At 41.9% G+C, this 20,898-nt stretch overlaps 1 protein-coding gene across 1 annotated transcript; it reads left to right on the plus strand.

Annotated features, from left to right (window-relative positions):
* Window positions 1-978: 978 nt before the first annotated feature.
* On the plus strand, window positions 979-11,286 carry barx2 (BARX homeobox 2; the record flags this gene model as incomplete). The annotated part of the gene is made up of 4 exons (XM_084350965.1): window positions 979-1,165; window positions 6,720-7,023; window positions 10,254-10,338; window positions 10,780-11,286. 4 exons carry the CDS (start codon window positions 979-981, stop codon window positions 11,062-11,064), a joined length of 861 nt encoding a protein of 286 aa, XP_084207091.1. The 3' UTR covers window positions 11,065-11,286.
* Between the last annotated feature and the right edge of the window lie 9,612 nt (window positions 11,287-20,898).

Consider the following 20,898-nt stretch of genomic DNA (forward strand, 5'->3'; position numbering starts at 1 on the left):
TTACAACTCAAACAATTCGCAAAAATTAAGTTTGCAAAGAAATTCAAACTGTTAGTCATGTAGGCTGACTGCTGCTTAACTGTTATCCAGTAGCTCAAAAATTGTTATGGATATTTCGACGTTCAACACGGGACGCAAACCCCTTACATAGCTTATAGTGTTTAAATAGGAAATAAAGAAAGAAAGAAAGAAAGAAAGAAAGACAAAAATAAATTATTATTTACTCCTCGTTACTTTTGAGTCGAGTTGCGCATACTTAGTCTCAAGCAAACTCAGAATAAAAATGGGCTGTAAGTGAAGCTGACTAAGAAATAACATCTACACGGATCCATCAACAGCTAAATGAATAAACTGCTCATTTAAATGAAACGTTTGGAGCGCAGAGGTGGCGCAGTGTTGGTCAAAAACAAACAAATGAATAAGACAGAGGTGTTTTGGTCTTCTGTCTGTGTTGATTAAATTCGTTTTTGTTCTGAAAATATGACCTGTTTCTGACGAACAGCTCAACTTCTAGAGTCGTTTTACCAAATTGTGAAACTATTAAAGGTATCATAGGGAGAATGAAGTTTTTCGGTGTTTGGGAGGTGGCCATGTGTATGTACAGTACATGAGTTTGTGTATGTGCGTGTGTGAGTGTGTGTGTGTTTGAGAGAGAGAGAGAGAGAGCGAGAGAGAGAGAGATGGAGCTGCAGAGATGTGTTCAGGGATGGTTTATATAGCAGTGGGTGTGAGCGCACGTCGCACTCACTTCATTACCACTGTGGAGCTCCGCGCAGCTCAAGTTTGAAGGCTGCTGATCTTCAACCGCGACACTTCAGGGAAATCCTAGAGCTGCACTTCGAAAAGACCAAACAATGAGTTATTTAAACGCATGAACTCCAGCTGTCGCCTTTTTCTCCACGCGGCCAAACCTGCAAAACCCTAAAACATCAGTGAAGTTGCTCAGCGAAGGCAGCGCGCGGCGCACAGGGACAGATCATGCACTGTCAAGCCGAGCTGAGGCTCTCCTCCCCCGGGCAGCTGAAGGCTGCCAGGCGGCGCTACAAGACTTTCATGATAGACGAGATCCTCTCCAAGGAGACTTGTGATTATTTTGAGAAACTTTCTCTCTACTCGGTGTGCCCTTCGCTCATTGTGCGACCGAAGCCTCTCCATTCGTGTTCGGGTAAGAGAAGTTTGTTTTCTTCGTTTCTTCTTGTCGAATTCATGACTAGAATTAAACTTTAACCAAGAAACTAACTGGGAAAAAGTGACTCCAAGGTAATTAGATTGGTGAGAAAATGAGAAGATGTTAATTGGAGGATTCTGGCACTTTTACGCATGAGATCAATTTCATTATTAATATAGTTTTTTATTTGAATTTGGGGTTTAAATGGTGCATGGGTCAGGAGAAGTGGGTCCACAGCAAATGGCCTGCGTGTGGTCGGTTATGCTGGTTTAATGACATTTGTCTGGTGCCACAAAGTTGAATTCATTTATTTTTTAACTCATAATTCCCACACAAGCGGGCAAAAAAAAAATGAAATATTGATATTTGCGACGATGACAACGCCTCCTTGATTTATCATCTTTGTCACTCACACGTGTAGGTTTGTGTCAGATGCTTATTATAACAATTACCAATCACAATTCATTTGTGCACCCTTCCCTCTGAAAGTTGCAGCGCCGACTTCACATTCCTCACTTTAAACATGATAAATCGCTGCAGCCGAGTGTTAAGTGTTGAAAATCAAAGACATGCGACTCAGTGAGTGATTGTCAGTGGTGCATCGGGGCTTTTTGATGAATGACTGCACTGATAAAGTCGCTGTAGCTGCGCATAAAAGTCGACGGAGAGGCAGCGTGTCAGATAAAAGAGGGACAGTCGAGTCTCGCTCCAGAAGCCCCTGGCTGCTGAGCTGTAACCTTTATTCCATCAGGTATCATTGACTTTGATGAATACTGGTGTTCTGCTTAACCAAAGGCCTTCTTTAATGAGCTTCTGGGAGGATTGCTGATATGACACAAGCTGTAAAGCAAGGCTCTGCACGTAAACCTTTCATTCCTCATTCCACCCTGTTAACAATTAATTTCCCTGTGCACACTGATTTCTCTTGGAAAAAAGGGGCCGAAACTGACAAACAACTGATCCCTTTGAATCATAATCACATTTCTCCCAATTTTTTACAAGTCCAGGGAGTGCTTTCTCTCATTTCCCTTTCAGTTAATTGTCAGAATTGCCTAAATCTCTACAAGATAGATAGACAGATAGCCCTTTGGGTGTGTCTCCTACCTGCTGCAAATAAATAGCATGACAAATCTCTGCTGGCACGGCCCACGTTGCCTTGTCAAAACAAACCGTCCTGACTGATTCTTAATTGTAATTCCAGATGAATCCAAACAACTCAAATGCTACTGCACACTCTAGTAACCATTAGGATAATTGCTCCAAAGTCTGAAATAATAGCCGCTGCAATTTGATGATGACAGGGGCGGCTGGATAAAAATAGGGAAAGCGATTCCCTCATCCCTCTGATATGGATTGGTGCGCGCTATGACTGGCACCCCTCTGTTCGGTTGGATAGAGTAACCCGCCCTGCATATCAGAACACTGTGCCCACCACTTATTTGTAGCTGCGGGGGTGTGAGACACAGTATATTCCCCAACATCAATGGCTTTTAGTGCTTGATATAGAAGCTGGCAGGCTTACAGGTCCTGGGCCAAAGAGAGGCGGCTGGCCCCTGCATGGCCCCTTAACACTGAAAGTTGACTTCTTCATTCTGCAAAGAAACGGCTGCTGTAACCTCCTGCTGCCAGCGGAGGCCGCTGAGAGACAGTGATGCCAATAACGTTGCCAAGCAAGAGCTGATAACAAATTCATCTCCATTGTTGATCACAAACAATACCAACATGATCTTCTCCTCTGCATTTTGTCAGGACACTTTTACTCAGCTGAAATGAAACAAAGACAATCATTCTGCACAGTAAAAGCGGCTGATACACGTGGAGCTAATTCCCTGTCAGAGCAGAGAGAGTGAGCCCTGACCCGGCGCTGAACAGTGAACGACGTAATGGCAGCCTACAATATTTCATTTGGAGTCCCATCTCTCAGCGGGACCCAGGGCAGGGCTTTTAGCGGTGGTTTCTGGAAGAGGTGAGAGAGATTAAGATCAACTGTGGTGTAATCTCACCTGACAGCATGATGAAAAATAAAAACAAAAAAATAAAAAAGGCAGGAGTGTGTGCAGCCCGAGGGCCGCGGCATACTGGTTTGGTATTGGCTGGGGACTTAGAGAAGAAATCCAAGTGAGCAAAAGGGTTCTCATCCCATCTTAAACTCTAATCCGCTGCAGACAATAAAGTCTCCTATTAAGCATAAAGCTGGCTTGAGAAGGCTGATGCCATGTCAACACACAGAGGCTAGTATACACACACACACACACACACACACACACAAAGAAAAAAATGTGCACACATCTTCCATCTTCTGTTGAGGATAATGTTTGACAAGCTGTCATCTCCCCGTCATTTTTGTACAGCCACTGCCATCACATTTGTCTATCTCGACAGGGGATCAGTGATAAATCAGTTCTAAAAGTAGTTTATGCTACAGGCTGATTTCATCTGAGTGGATCGGCTTTCAGATTAAACAGTTAGCGCTCATGTTTAATGTAACACCCTTTGCTTGTCAGTGTGCCTGGGAAAAGGCTGTGACAATTAAACTCAACAAGATGCTCTCGACAACTTCTTCCTATCATTCGTTGAGAACTGGTATTAAAGTTGCTCCAATCCGTCATGCCCTGAAGATGAGTGATTCCAATTAAAGCAGTGAGTTCGAACAGATAAAGAAGCTGTGTGGCCTGTTGCCCTTCCCACCCTGACAATGTTTGATCTGTGTTGGCAGGGCAAGGCCAAACAAACCAAAACCATTTAATTGAAAAGCTTCCTAGCTGTCACCACAGTGTTTACCGCAAATGTACGACAGTGCATGTACAGTATACTTTTCATATCTGAGCAGTGAATCACCCATTTCAACATCCCATTGACAAAAAAGAGTGAGAGAATTAGTGTAGATGAAAGTGAGCAGGCACTGTGAAAAGGACTTGATTAAAGAGGTCTTATTATGCTAATTTTCAGGTTCATACTTCTATTATGGGGTCCTAGTAGAATAGGTTTACATACTTCAATTTTCAAAAAACACATTATTTTTCTCATATGGTGCATTGCTGCAGCAGCCCTTAACACACTGTGTCTTGAATGCTCCGTTTTAGCTACAGAGTGAGACATCTCGCCAGTGTTCAATCTATGGTGAGAGTTGCACATGCGCATTACCTAACGGGCAGGATGTAGCCAATCAGAGGCAGAGTAGGGCGGGTCATGCCGAGCAAGGTAGTGTGATCTAAAATAACGCCGCTACAGCAGTAGCAACTGTATGTCTGCTGACAGACTGGAGTGTTTATATTTTATAATAAATATATAAAAATATATATTGATGTAACGTCTATTACACAGTGACGCACATAAGTTATGGAAGTAAAGGCCCGACTCCAAACCAGACGTTTCAGGCAGTGCAGGAGCAGTGTTTTCTGCGGGAGGGAGTAACTCCATTTGGCGTGGACTCACTTGGCAGACATTTTACATGCACAAAAATGCCAAACAACACAATAAAGGACAAAACCCCAAAAAACATAATATGACCTCTTTAAAACCATGGTTAATTTATCAATAATTCTGTCTTATTAACTACATGATCGATAGTTGTTGGTATCAAAAGGAATGCTGAACAAACAGCTCTTCTCGATCTATTCTTAGCAGGTATGACTTCTGTAATGGTTACCATAAGCACTTGTGCAAGTCCCCACATTCCGACTGTGATTATCAAGAGTATCAGTGTGCTGCTGCTGCGCGGGGCCGCGCTGCTCTCCTGCAGCTACTCAAACAGTTTATTTGTAGACTATTGACAGGACACTGGCACTTGTCAACAACATGTCAGAGAGTCGGCTTCGCTGTCAGTGGAAAGTCACCGCAAGGGCTGACATTTCCTTGTCTATCACTCTCTTTCTTTCTTTCTTTCTCGCGCTGCCTCTGAGACTGTGGGACCGTCCGGAGACAACTTCAAGCTCTCTGATGACAAGAGATTTCCTGACTGAGATGTTTTTTCCCCCATTCAGAATGACATGAGTGACACATTGCGTTCACTTTTGAATCGTAATTCGATAAACATGAAAACCAGATGATTAATCTGCCAGAAAATCTAACATTTATACAGATCTGACTACAGAAAGAAAACCTGGGAGCAGCTGAAATAGAAAGGTATTAATTGAGAGAGTGTGAGAGAGAGAGAGAGAGAGAGAGAGAGAGAGCATGTAGCCAGAGGAAAAAAAAGGTCTTCTTGTCTAGACCTGTTGCAATAGCAGCAATCTCACGTTGGAGGATTAGTGATGACCTCAGCACCTTAGCATGATGTCATGATGAGCCCAAGGCAGTGTCTCGTGTGTGTGTTTCTGTCTGTATGTGTGTGTAGAGCGACTCTACTTACCTGTATATGGACTTATGTGCAGCGCTTACGCTCCTCACGCCCGACTTACATCAGGTAGTGAGGTTTACCGTGGGTTTGTGCACATTGTACACGTGTAAGCGTCTGAATGCACGTCTTATCATCCTGTAAGACTAGAAAAGTAGACAGTGCCTGCTCCACCTTCTTTGTGAGCATTCATCCTCCTCCTCTTCTTTGTCACATTTATACTGAAATCCATTTTCTCCCCCCCTTAAGGTCAAAAGAAAATGGAACAGAAAACAATCAAGCAGCAGCAATAAACAAATGAAAGCCAGCGTTTGATTTTATGTCTCCTTCAGGTCTTGTGTGTACGTGTGTGTCCAGGTGTCTAGGTTGTCGACGAGGAGATTAGGGAGACAGCTCTACCACAGACGGACCAGGAACACACATGTTGTGTGCTGGCCTGTGTGACAACCTCACATATTCTCTTCCCCGTCACAGCCTCATATCTCCCTCCATATCTTCCACCTCTACTCCCATAATCCCCCTGGTGTCCATTCTGCTGCCTCCTTATCAGCCAGTGCATTACAGCCTGCGCTGTGCTCAGTCGGCTTGTAAATTTTGGTTTTATATTTGAGGATTTTTCTGGCGGATATCACATTCACTTTGGTTGACCCACCACATCCTCTCGCCAACCTCTCTTCGCTTCGACATCGGCTCCAGACAAGTGTTACTTTTTATTGATTCTGGCGTCTTGCTGCTTCTGTCTGCTCTGATAAAGAGCGAAAAAAACGTGCGTGTGAGTGTGTAACTGCACACATTTGCAAGAGAGGGTGAAAAGTTTATTAGCTGAACAGTGTTTGATTTAGTTATTTGGGGTTTTATTACAGCTCATTCTGCGTCTGCGTGTGTGTCTCTACATGTACATCATGCTCACTGTGTGCATGTGGTTCTGAGTTGGGAGGGCCAGTTAGTATTTAACAACCCCTGAAAAAATAATCATTCATTTGAAGGGTTCAGAGGAGCGGTGTAAAACACAGTCTGCGTCATTGGGATCACAGCCCTCTACATGGAGAAGGTCAAAAGCAAAACACTTTTCACAGCAAACACCGGGCAATTAAAAATGAACCTGTCTAAGCAATTACAAGCGGTCGATAATGGTACAACCAAAGTGACAGAGAGGCTCACTAAAAACTCACAATGTTCCTTCTGTCATGTTATGTTCCGTCTCTGCTCCTCCAGGCTCCTCGTCGCTGCGTGCCTACCCTCTCCTCTCGGTGATCACGCGGCAGCCGCCCCACGTCCCCCAGGTGTCATCTCCGGGCGTCGTCCCCTCGCACCTGCCCCTGCTCTCCCCGCAGCATCAGCGAGGCTCCGAGCCCTCGCCCAGCCAGACGCCCCTCAGCATCAGCAGCGAGTCGGAGACGGAGCGCAGCACGCCCCGCCTGAAGAAGCCGCGCCGCAGCCGCACCATCTTCACCGAGCTGCAGCTCATGGGCCTGGAGAAGAAGTTCCAGAAGCAGAAGTACCTGTCCACGCCTGATAGGTCAGTGCAGTTGAGAAACACACGTCTGATTGGATGGGTTTAGGTCCACTGGGATTGCAGTAAAAGTCTGTTCCAACAACACATCAAGTAACGCAGTCGGAAGAATAGATGTTGGCAATGCAGGTTTCTGCAAACCAGGAATTTCTTCATGTTGCAACTTTACACCTTATGTTCAGGCACAAAAGCTCGGGAAGAGTTTAAGATTAGGAAAAGATCATGTTTTGGCTTACATGTTGTCACAACTCGGTTGTAAATTGTCCCAAAATCTCATCAAAAATACCCAGTTTTGTTCCCTCAAACACATCTGGAAAAAAGTTGTTTTCTTGTTTCAAATGTTGAATACCTTCTTGAACAGTGGTCTCTGGCTTGGCTGCCTCTTTGCCTAGCTGTAAACATAAAATGACAACATTTTATTTGCAGAAGCCGGCTGCACTGAGCGCAGAAACAGCACCATATAAAAGCACATACATAAAAAAAGGTATAAAAATGCCTGTGCTAACATGATTTTGTGACTAAGTTGCATAAAAGAAAGAAAACCACTGATGTGTTAAACGTAAAAGTCATCTACTGTAGAGTCAAATATGCATCACTCAACTGTGACACTTTGATAACCTGCATGCCTGGCATAGAGCGCATTTTGAAAGTACAGTACATGCACACACACACACACACACACACACACACACACACACACACACACACACACACACACACACACACATTCATACACACACGGGCGCATGCACGCACACTCACAAAGCCACAACTGCAATTATCAAGCAGTGGTTAACCTAACATCATAATTTTTGATTTATCCTGTGGGGAACGTCTCATGTAATGTGAATTTGTCAAAGCCAGAGCATTACCTCAGCGTTTCTAGTTGAGACAAGAATAACGTTTTTTAACCCTGAGCGCTCCAACAGCAAAAAAGAAAGAAAGAAAGAAAAAATCCCGGACAAAGAAACACTGCCTTATTCAAGAAAACAGGGACGGTGGCCAACACAAGCAAACAGAAAATGTAATACATTGATTTACTGCCAATCATTTCACACATGTGCAGGTGTATATAAAGGACATTTTGCTGTCTACAATGAGATGAAGTAATCTACATGTTAATATCTGTGTCTTAAGTTCCATTCTCTGGGTCATTTTTAGGACCTTACGTGAGGTTAGACTATATTTTCCAGTTTTATTGTGCGGCTCGCTCTCACATTTGGCCTGCGGGCTACTTTTCCATTATAACCCCACTCAATATATTGAGCCATACTGTTGTTAAAGAGCTTTTCTTCGCATGCACAGCAGGAATCGCAAACTACTCGTGAACTATTGCATCAAGCGCAGATTAGTTGTCTGTGCACTCTCCCCCTGTTAGCCATCTTTTAAATCAGTGGTGATAAAAATAGATACATAAAAAAAAATGTTTTCATGTACAGCATGTTCGTGCATTTATAAATGCAAAAGATCTACACCTTCCCCACACACGTCTCAAACATTGTGTATGTATCTGCTACCACATCTAATCTGAAAAGACATTAGCATATTTGAAATGAACCAGATTTATTTGTCATTCCATTTACATCCCATCCGTGGGGAAAACTCCCACGATGCATTATTAAATATTTCACATCTTGGCTCGCCCGGAGCCGTTGGAAAGGCGCCATGCCTCATCTTGAAGCAGAAGCCCCGAGGCTGAGCACAACTCAGTGATCAAAACCAACCACCCTTATGGATCGCTGTGCCAAAATACTGCGTCCTGTCAAAATATCTGATTCTGACACTGTGTTGAAAATTAATTAAATACCCAGCTGGCGGTAAAAACATCAACAGAGAAAATCCCCCCTTTAAAGCTCCACATCAAAGGTGTGGCGTGCTCCCCACTTTGGTTTGTTTTGATCCAAAGATAACTTTACTTTTACTCCCTTTCCTCTCCTTGGCTTGGAACCTCTGTGGTCTTGAATTGAGACTATGTGTGGCGGTGGTAGGGAGCCCAAACCAAAAGTATTCCTAAAAATTATTTATATCATAGAGCAATAATGATTTTATGCAGCTTCCAATTATAATAATTAGTGCCTTAATACTCCTCGATGTCATCATCATCATTACAGTTAAAAATGTTTCAGTTACACCCAAGATTACCTTGTGAAAGGTATGAGAATGGAACAAAATGGCGGCCGAGTAGCCCGGAGGGAGTAACTTGAATAATGCCTCTATCGCTGTAAGTGTGTGGTTTCCCTCCATTGAGAGCTAATGACCATAAATAAGGGGGTGTTTTCCTTTTTCTGCAATTACTTTTCCTTGCCTGCAGTTGTTGAGCCACAGACTGGGGCATGTATGATGGTGAAGTCTGATAGACAGTTTGATTGCGTCTACGTCTGGTGTTTTTTTAAAGTTCAAACACACACACACACACACACATACACACAAAACCACACACAGCCTTTTATGCAAGGTATAAGGTTATGTAGACAATCCCATGAATCTCAGGGGTTTGTCGTCGCTCTGCTTTTTAGATTCTGCTCACGCCTTTTCGTCGTCTCGGCTTCCACTTTCACCATCAAATGAAAGTCGGTTCCTTTCACTGGGGGCCGGTGGGGGTGAGAGCCCCTTTCGTCTGCCTGTTAAAGACTTTGAGAGGAGTTAGGGAAGAGGAAATCTCATTTAAAAAACCCAGATAACCGCTCCTTCTCCTTCACAAATGGATGCCTTGTTCACTTTATCTGTCCCTTCCTGAGATATCACGTTACGCACCGACCAATAGCCCTATTAGTCATGGATCAACACATGTGGTGGATGCATTCTGAATTTTTCTCCAACCGCCCAAATCGTCCTGCTACAAGTGCTGTGATTAGATTACCGATGTCGGTACAGATGTTTCAAGCAGTGTTTCCTGAGCTGCAGGTGCACGGTGTCAAAGTCCCAGTACCAGCAAATCAGCTTTGATGTGAGATTCAAAGACAGAGTTAAGAGTATGAGAGAGGTCTCATACTGCACTTAAGTGCGCAATTTCCGGCAACCTCTAGGCGTATATATATATTGTGGAAAGGTAAAAACCACAATTAGTGTCAAGATTCTTATCATTTTCTTTATTTTCCTGTCAGTGGGAGAAAAAAAATGACTTATTCTGTCTGGTGCCTTTGGAAAAAAAATGATGAAAGTAATTTTGAAAGCATGTGAATGACATGGTCTTTGCCCATCTAATGTGCAGCCTTGTTTTGCTTGTGATTTTACAGGTTAGACCTGGCCCAGTCACTTGGACTCACACAGCTCCAGGTGAAGACATGGTACCAGAACAGGCGTATGAAGTGGAAGAAAATGGTAAGAGACAGTAGCACAGTAAATGTCTGAGCACGATGATTTTTAAAATGACGAACCTTTTCTGTCATCCTTCAAAGTAGAATTTTTCATCCAAATGTCCTTCTTTGATTTTACTGCTAACGTACTGTTTCATGTAATGCTGGTTTGCACTGTAATAGCAAGATAAGCTAATGGTAGGCAATAGCAGGAAAAAAAAAAAAAAAAAGGTGTGGTGTGAGCTGTGACCGATGATGACGGCAGTGAGAGCAAACACTTTTGTAGAAGGGTCAACAACTCGGAGAACAAAAAAGGCCTGAAATCGTTAAAGATGAATGAGTGCACGAGGGGCAGCCAGTGGCAATATGTCTTCTCTTAATTACTATAATAGCAAGCCCTGCCTTCGTCTGCTGCTGCCATTTATTACCAGGCGAGTCCTCTAAGATCACCTGTGTGTTATTCTAGGTGCTCAAAGGAGGTCACGAGGCCCCGACTAAGCCCAAGGGAAGACCCAAGAAGAACTCCATCCCCACCACGGAGGAAATCGAGGCTGAAGAGCGACGGATGAAGGTGGAGGCGGAGGAGAGGATGAAGAGGGGGGCAGAGAAAGCAGCGCTGGTTCACGCAGGAGAGGCGTCACAGCTTGAGCCGCAAGATCTCAGTTCAGAAACTCACAATGGAGCCGCGGCAGCGATGGAGGGGTCTGAGCGGGAGCTCCTGATGCAGTCAGAGACACGCGCAGCCAGCTAAGCGTGAACGAAACAGCCAAAGACTTAAGCCAACCTGAAAACAAATAGTGCCTCAGGATCACTGTAAAAAGCCTGTGTGGTGTTTAGAGCCATTTGCTTTGAGAGTTTGACTGGAAACATATTGGTGGCATCCAAATGTTACCTAATGTAGCCATTTTTTGTTTTGTGTATTGGAAAGTGTACCATACAAAGAGCTAAAATGCATAGATTGTACTGGTTGAAATGTGGCCTTTAAAAACTGTATTTGAGCAGGTCTCTGCTATAAGTGTGTGTCTGTCAAACCCAAGCAGGTAAAGCATTACAACCACGAACGATCACTCACACACACACACACACACACTGATCCTCTAAGCTGCCTCACATAATGCTGTGCCAAAATATCAAAGTTTGCCTTACTGTAGTGTCTGTGTATCTATGTATTATAAATCCCTTCACTGCCAAAAACTGTTAGATTAAATGGCTACAGTGCCTTGTCAGTCTCAGAGGAAAGCTTTTAAAGTGTTGATGAGATAACTATCAAATACGAGTATATTTTTTACCGTGATCTTTGATTACAAGTGCCGTTTTTTGGAGACAGAGTTGTAAAGATTCGAAAGGAACACCTCTATGTTTAGATTGGAGTTCTTCTACAGCTTTAAAGGTCCAGTCTGTGGGATTTTGTGGCATCTAGCAGTGAGGTCGCACATTGCAACCAACTGAACACCCCTCACCTTGCCCTTATGGTGGCCGCTAAAAAAGAAATTAAAGAAAAATGCAAACGGCCCTCTCTCGAGCCAGTGTTTGGTTTGTTAATTCTGGGCTACTGTAGAAACATGGCTGACTCTGTGGAAGAGGACTCGCTCCCTTTGTAGATACGGAAAACATGATATGTTATATTCTATAGTGGATCCGCCTAAACCCTGCACGTTGGACCTTTAAGACTCAGTTGTGCTCGTTATTTGGTCAGTAAAGCGTGCATTTTTGTTTATTTCAGTCTGAAAATCAATATTTCTGCCAAGCCATACACTGTATCATACTGTAGAAATGTGTATAAAGTATAAAATATATGGTCTTTCGGATATATATATATATATATATATATATGTAAAACAGTATTTTTAACTGCTGTTTTAAATTGGATTAAAATAGTTTGTATGTATAATGTTACTGCCGTCCCTGATCTTTTTTCTTCTGTTACGGGAGTCGGGATGACTTTGCTTTCTGCCATGAGGCCACTGAGACTCTTAAGCTGTCAGAGACTCTCAGAGGGAGTAAATCACGGCCTGTGCCAAAGATGCACAGCAAACGCTCAACATTTAAAATCTCAGAGATGTTTCCAGCCTGCAGGCTTTGCATGAGTACCCCAATCAGTATGCTAGACTTGCATTAACACAACACTGCATTCGACTGCCTGTCACTGACTCCTCTCCACTCTGCCTTCTTCCCTCGCAACGGTTTGTAATGAAAGAGTTTCACTTTTTTGAATCAAACAGATTTATTTTTATTTGTTCTTGTTTCATATGGAAAGTGCAGTATTTTTCTGATGTAAATAATGTGTGTTTGGTAAGCTTGTGTGCAGTTTTTTTAGGTTTGTGTACAATCATTTTTACTATATACAAGTGTGTGTTTATGTATTTAAATGCACTTAATAAAACAGCAATCATCGAAACTCCACTTGGTATTATTTGATGCGATTGCTTGGGGTGTCTGACTCAGACTTCATGTGCCAAATGCATGCACACTGACGCTAGTTTTGCATAATGCAACCAGAAATACAACACAGATGTTCTCGCCTGTTTATTTTGATGTGTCAAGAATGAAAACACTGCAACAACAAATCAAAGTTGCTGGCAGGATCCTTAGATATGACTCTCCAAAAGCCTCCCAGATGTACTGTCACGTCATGCTAATTGTGTGTGTAAATCAAACACTTACAGTAGCACTGGCAGGTTGGAGTTCAGGCAGATCCATTACTGAGGAAGCGTTTGAAGATGTATTATCCCCAGTCAAAGTTCGCCATAAATCATATTCAAGAGAACAAAGCATTTAAGCACTCTGTGTTGTGACATTTATCATCTTTATCAGTACAGCAAACAAGATGGCCTATAGTGCACCTAAGGGCTCCTCTGTGACCCCGAGAGAGCAGGGAACAGCCTAAAGTGTATTTTTAGTGGCTGATACCCGACATGGATGGTTTCTAAAGCAAACAGCGCGGGTTAGCATTGAGTAATGTGTACTGTGCTTCAACGCCTTGTGTAAACATTCTAAGTATGCTTCATATGTGTGTGCAGTCAACAGCAGAAGCTTCTCGGAAGTATGATTGGACATTTTACTTGTCTCGGTGGACAAATTGTTTTATTGTGGGAAAAACAGTTAAGATTGATTAGAGCTTTTGTCTACATCATTCATCTTTTTCTATTTGTTGAGTATAGAAAATAAAACAGGCAGCCTTTCCTTGTTTTTTTCGAAACAAAAACAAAAAGTTTTTCTTTTCTTTCATTTTTCCTGTGCAATACACACGAGTTGATGTGGCATCTTTGTAATGATTTTACACGATCTCAAAATTAATTTCTGATCAGTGTTGTTATTCCTGTTTCAGCCTAACTAGCAGAGGAACTGTTAATTCATATCATTACAAAAAATGTGAATAACGACATGAATGTGATTTAGTTTACCTTCATGTACAGTATGTGCCATGGATAATGCACAATGGCCATCATTTTACAAACTAAGATAAACTGTGAATAGTAACAGATAATAAAATCAAACTAAACAACATCCTAAACAACGGCACTAATAAAAGCGTTGGCATGATGTTAATGATTTATCATTACTTGATTAATTGCTGTTAGGAATTTAAAGGGGCACTATGTAGTTTTGGAGAAGGAATTCAAACTCTGAATTTTTATATTTACAATATTATTAATACATAATCAGAAATATTTATTTTTTCCATAGCTGACTAAACAAGCTGTTCTCAGAGGAAAATAAGGTCCCAGAACACTGTTTGAAGCTAGAAAGGTGGCAGGGTCCGCCACATATAAACAAAGTAAAACAGTATGAAATTGTGTTGTCCTCAAGGTCAGTTTGTTTATTCAGTCATGAAAGTGAAGAGTTAGTTTACTTTACATTAAAAATCAGTCAATGAAGATCCGTCTCTCCTGATTAAAATTAAAATTAAAAACTACATAATGCACCTTTAACTGATTGAAAATGTATTAGAATCAGAATCATCAAATTAAAATACAAAATACTTGTATGAGAAAATGTATTTAATTTAAAAAAGTAGTATTCTGTAAATTAGTAGCCTCAGTGAGGGTTGGGTTTTGCTGGGCCAGCTGTCTAACTTGCTGGCAGCTGACTCAATTAAAGATATTTCTTAAAATTTGCATCCCTTGTTAGAGGTCAGTAATGTTGGAACTGGCACTAAGTGTATTTCCTCCAATGTTAACAATCTAAGTAAGATTGTTACCTTAGCACAGGTATACCAATGGTAATGACTTAATTCAGTACCGTCATTAGCCCTTTAACAGTACGAGAGACTCGTGCCCATGGCAACTCTTCACTCATCTACATATTAGAGACAAAACAATACTGTTTTTTTTGGGCCGATGCCAAGACTGATATCAGGGAGTGAAAAAAAGTCTTAGCAAATTTGTGATATTTATTTATCTAAATATGTAATGGATGCAGGATATTTTAGAGTTTAACAATAACTTCACTTGGAATTTCATAATAATACATTATCCCGGGCATTATTTTATGCATTATGTTCTGTAAAAAAACAGTTTTTACTATATATGCCAATACAGAAATATCTGTTACAGGCCAATATCGTCCCATTGAATCCGCTGACCGATACATCGGCCGGGTTTTACTTTATTCAAGGATTGTGTTGGAACCTGATTCACGTTGTGCGATGCTAGGATCACATGCAAGAGTCTGTACGCCATTGTGTTTGAGTCCGAAGCCCAGTTGCTTTAACTGTACTGAACGACCTCTTCCAACTACATGAGGAACGCATCTTGTGTTATGACTATGAGGAGTTACGCTGTCATCTGTTGGCATTTGCAGTAGTTACTTGTTTGAATTATAGTTAACAGTGATTATTCAGAATGGGCCTCGCCGCTTGCCAGGCTTATATAGACTGAGCCGTGAGTCAGCCTCGCCACCTGGTGAAATTAACAAAAGCCCTTGTAGCAGGTAGTGTATCCGCGTTAATTGCAGGGAATGAGTGCAAACATTTTCCTACTAAACATCCCTGTGAAAACAGAGGCCCTGGCTGGCAGGCAGGGGGAGGCAGGTCTGCGAGCGACTTGCAAGTCTTTACAGGCTGAAGAGCTCCTCTGGGCTAATTGTTGTGTGGCGAGGTGAAACACTGGCGGCCTAATTGGAGAACCTGTTATTTTCTCACAGGTCCAAGTTCAGCTGTAGGTCACAGGAGTGGAGTGGTGTCAAACCTAGCCAGCCCTTTCCCCCCCACCCACTAAGACATCCGTCGCACACCTTCACCTGTCAGCTTAGTGTACGCTCAGGTAGTTAGCGGGGGCTGATGCGAGAGAGCGAGTGGGTGTTGCTCACCCTCACTTGTGTCATGACAGAGGAAGTTATTTCTAAATGTTGAGTGCAAGGAGCAACAGCAGGGCTTACCTAAGTCAATAAAGGCGGATGCTTTCTACAGCACGCACAATGCCCCCCTTTGTCTTCCATAATAGTGGAAGAGAAGCCGTCATCGCTTGTAAAGGCATGAGGATCACCTCCTCTCATGTGTAAGACATGTGGCTTGCTGTAGCTGTTGCTATGAATCTGTTGTGCAAGGTGTGTGTTCAAGACATTTTTGCTAGGTGGAATATATGCATTTATGTCTCATATTATTGCGAAATACATATCAAACAGACATTAGGCTGCATAAAGTAGTGTATAATGTGTTCAATTTTCAGACTCCTATTACCAACAAATAAGTGAAGCCGGAGTGGACACAAACTACTCCATACCGATAAATGGTAATCACCTGCTTCTCATGGCTGACACAGATTAGATAACCGATAAAAGGAAAAAATAACCTGTTGTTTATGCACACCTGAGGAGGTGAGAAGATGTATTAAGCACAAAAGGATTATTTAATATTCTATAGCGCTGATAAGATTTGTTGTGTTAAAACTCATAGAATTTTCCCTCCTCTCGCAACCCTTGAGGCACATGTTTTGAAAATTACAATCAGTTTGTCTTCCTCTAAAGTTGTAAAAAAGAAGAAGAAGAAGAAGAAGAAGAAGAAGAAGAAGAAGAAGAAGAAGAAGAAGAAGAAGAAGAAGAAGCTTGGAACCTGCATTGTCAGGGAAGCTGACAAATTAAAACACAACTTGATCAAACCACATTCATATCATCCTTTTCCTGTACCTGTTGGTAGTTAAAATCTTTCCAGACACCAAAACACTGCACAATGGTTTATAGTATGATACGATAGAATTTTACGACTCTGGAAAGTTGCCACGGAAAAAATAATTGTATCTGTTGTCGTGGCCGTAACAAGATAAACAGTAGGAAGACTCCAAGTGTCATGAATGTGTGCTTGCACTTGATTGGCAGCTGACACTGCATTATGTCAGTGCTTAAGTTGGGCCTCTTATCTCTGTGGATCATTGGCAAACATTTGTACATCTTTTTGCAATTAATTTTCGATCTCAATATATTGGTTCTGATTACAAGATAAGGGAAGTGAATGACAGTTCTGTTAAACTTGTAGAATAAATCATTGTGTGAATCATTCATTCATTCATTCATTCAGAGGAGCAAACTCCTGGGAGGCTACAGTACATTCAGAGTGTGCTCTTTGAAGAGACTAGACTCTGAATCATGCTTGAGTTAGCACAGATGGCAAAAAATATGTATTTATTCTTATTTTATTTTATTTATTCAGCTTTTACTTAATCAAGTTTATCCCACTGTGATCAAGAGCGTGACAACAGTAAAGTAACTTTCATTAAAAGATCATTGAAGTGATCAGATAAAACGTTTGCACACAGAGTCAGTGAATTTCACCATAGCTTTAAAATCGTACAGGGATACGATGCGTTGAAGTTTAATATAGGTCTGTAGACTGTTCCATGCTGAAGGAGAAGACTAACTAACAACTTTCTTTGCCAATTCACTTCTGACTTTGCGAACACTGAATCACAAAACATCCAAGAACATTGTGATTGCCGTAGTTCAAGTTTAAAAGAGAAAGATGCGGTTTATCTGGTCAACACGCTCTCACTCACAGCTCGTTATATACGGCCACTTGGTCAGTGGCTTTAAGCTTCAAACTATGGTGCTCTACCCCTCTAATATACAACATCCGGTTGGACTTTCAAAATAAAGTTTGCTGACAAATGTATATTCACATATTAGCCTATGACATATTATGACTTCAGGATCGATATTAATATTGTGAAACGGTCGGGGTTTGGTCAGGTTTATTCTCAAAAACTACTTAGTTAGGTTTAGGAAAAGACCATACTTTGGGTCAAAATGATGTAACTCACATCAGGAAAAATAAGCGACATAGTTACGTCATTTTCCGATGTTAACTTACTTACGTAACATAACCTAGAAACAAACCATTCTTGACTCTTCAAGACACAAACCCTGCTCTTCGAAGGAAAAGTCCAGTGTGTGACCCATATAACCCCCCGACTTAGACTTTTCTCACGCTTTATACGACTGCCCTAGAGGGGCGCTTCAAGAAATGACACTAGAAGGTTACCTACAGTGTCAAACTGAGAAGCTAAGGACCACTGACCAGGCTGCCATATTTGCCACATTGGGTTAATGATTCGGTATTAGGAAAAAAGAACAAATTCTACAACCTGCTAACACTGACAGAAAGACATCCTTTAACATACAATATGTAATTTCCGCCTCTATGGAGTGACCTATTAAAACAGACATTTGCAGAGTGTTTTGTAGTGAGGAGCCGTTGAAGTGTTGAAGGCAACGCCAGGGGATTCTGCTCTGATCTGGAGCCGTTCACTGACGGGAGGAGAGTTCGGAGATTTCTTTTTAACTTTTGGGATTTAAAAGCGGATTTATTTTCACTGCTGTTCATCAGCCTGACTGCAGCGGCAGCGATCTGCTGAAAAGACGTCCGCTGTCTGTGTTTATGTCACGATATTGTAAGGTTGACTGCTGACTGAAGCTGGATGGGAAATGTACTTTATTTCATGGAGACGTTGTGGAGAGTGGAGAGGAAAAGAAGAGGGAGAAATTGCAGTCTCTTGGAGAATGTCGAATAGTGAGAGTTGACCTGAATTTAAACACACAGACACACACTGTCTGCCCATTGCTAATGTGTTAATCTGGCTGTTTGGGGTGCTATAAGTATAAAAACCTACGCAATTATCAAGCACCATCTATTGGCCTCTAGAGTTCACTACCTCAGATATGAGCAAACGTGAATGGATGGAAGTCAATGAACCTTTTAAAGTTTTTAAAGTCCTTTTCTAAGTTAATGTCGACGACTAGAACTGAGGTATTGTAGTGTAACAACCAAAACATATTATGAAATCAATAAACGATTTAATAAGAGCGACATGTCAGTGCAGGCCTCAGGACTGGATTTATTTCACCTCAATAAGCATCAAAAATTCAAATCCATAACTGGGAATAAAGTCAAAGAGGCCTTCATGTGTTGCCAAGACCTTATGAATCAGATATATCAGTATATGAATCACTTCCATCATTTGCGCAATCATCCCCAACGCAGATGCTTTAGGACTAAGTGCCCAAATCATTTCTCAGTGCATCCCCTGTTGATGTACTGTGGGATCTTTCAGCCTAATGTATTTAGTGCGATAATTACAGTGCTGCCCGCCTCCCTGTCTTCTTTCGATAGCTCATCCTCTGGTCAACATGTCTGGGAGACGACGACACTGCCTCCCACCTCCAGGCTCTCAAGCTCATAAATCAACCAGTGAGCATGTGTGCGTGTGTGAGTGTGTGTGTGTGTGTGTGTGTGTGTGTGTGTGTCTGCATGCATGTTTTTGCTGCAGGGATATTGAGGGGCTTGTTATGGAAGTCATGATCACTGGCTCAGGGGTGTACTATATCCGCCTGCTGAGGAGATGGGCGGTAATAGACCTGTCAGTTGAGTTTTACCCAGGAGCTGCTGTGTCCAAATCACCGCCGACTCCCCCAAACCCCACAGACCTCCACGAAGATCCCTGTCAGTAATGACTTCAGCCCTACACTAACAGCTTACAAATGTGTGCGTTTAAAGGATACTGATGTGTTTTGCAAGTTTTAGCTCTTTAATTATACAAGGTTAAAGGTTGCAAGGTTACAAGGTACATTTATAATTATGAAAACTTCACATTTTTGCTGAGCATTTTTAATTACATGTTTACAGTTTTTCAAAGGTCCACTTAATAATAATTCAGATTGAGTGCTTTCAATCCAGTCCAGTGTCCTTAGGAGCCGATACAGGAAGTAGGCAAGGCGAACAGGGCTGTCTCAGGGTCATCATGTGGCCTCATTGTGAACTTTCGGTCACCTGACAATATAAATCATTCCCAAATGTCAAAATTGAACATCATTGCATACATAATTTAAAGCTGGTGTCCTCTAGGGTTCCCTTGCAGTGGACAAAACATGATTAAGTGCCCTCTACAGTGCCCACCCAGCCATTTTTTTAATAGTTCCCAGTGTGTTTTATTAAAGAGGTACAGTAGTTATAATCACATAATACATTTTTTTTTAATTCTTAACCAGGGTTTGTAACTATTTTACTATAAATGTATCAGGACTTCCTATGCACTGGTGCCCCACCGCATACAGCTGCTGCTCTTGCCTCTTAAACATCCTGAGTCCGCCACTGCAACTCAGAAAGTATCCAAAGTCGGGCTTAAAGTTTTTGAAAGTTAATTTCCAGGGGTTGCCAGATGGTTCTGGAGTAATGAATAAAATAACACATCATGCGTCCCCGATGCAGTTAATGTAAGCTGAAGCAGAGGGACTTAGTCACACTCGGAGTGTCACTGCAATGCAGGTGATGTTTCCGGGGCTTTTACTTCTAGTTTTACCTCCAAAGGTTTGTCATCATCACTCAGTGTATGTGTTTGTTGTTGTTGTTGCTGCTCTCCAGATATCAGCAGTACACTACACAAATATGGCCAGAAGTGCACAAACAAGTTCCGGGTTTGCTAAATGTTTCATGTAGGACGACTTCAAGCAAAAACCATGAAGTTAACATGAGAACCAGAGCAGCAACTCTTGTTCAGTTTTTCAGTTTGGGAAAACTTTCCTCTGATTTGCCTCACCTGTGCTGCTAAACGATATTTTATTTATGGCAAAATGAGAACAAACAGGAACAACTGGGTAGAAAAATCCAAAGCGAGACAAGGGCAATGTGGGTGGCGGGTACTGTCAGAGTTTCTCACTGTGATCATAACTCATTCTCAGGCACAGCTGAGTACATGCAGGAGTCATCCATACAAAATCCAGCAAAGCCTGCTGTTCTGTTTTTTTTTTTTCTTCTGCCATGACCTGGTCTGGCCTTTGAGAGATGTACTCTCATTTGCCATTTTAGACAGGGAATTTTATGGCGCTCTTCATTTCTATGCTTTACAGCAACAAATCAAACCTTTCAGACACAAAGAGTGGCTTACTGGGGAAAGTCTTTACAGCTGGCAGCCAGTCGATTGCTGACAAGATACTGTATATAACCAAAGCTTTAGTCTCCCAAACCGCCACGGCGAGGCAGAAAGTTGCAGGCTGTAACAACCGTACTTAATATTTTACACTACAAAAAACAACACTTTAACTTGCTGTATTGAAACATTTCTCAGACTCCGCCAGTTCGACACATTTCGCAGAAGTT

This window comes from Pagrus pagrus (genome assembly GCF_965226575.1).
Source record: "Pagrus pagrus genome assembly, chromosome: 4".
In the NCBI taxonomy this organism is placed as follows: domain Eukaryota; kingdom Metazoa; phylum Chordata; class Actinopteri; order Spariformes; family Sparidae; genus Pagrus; species Pagrus pagrus.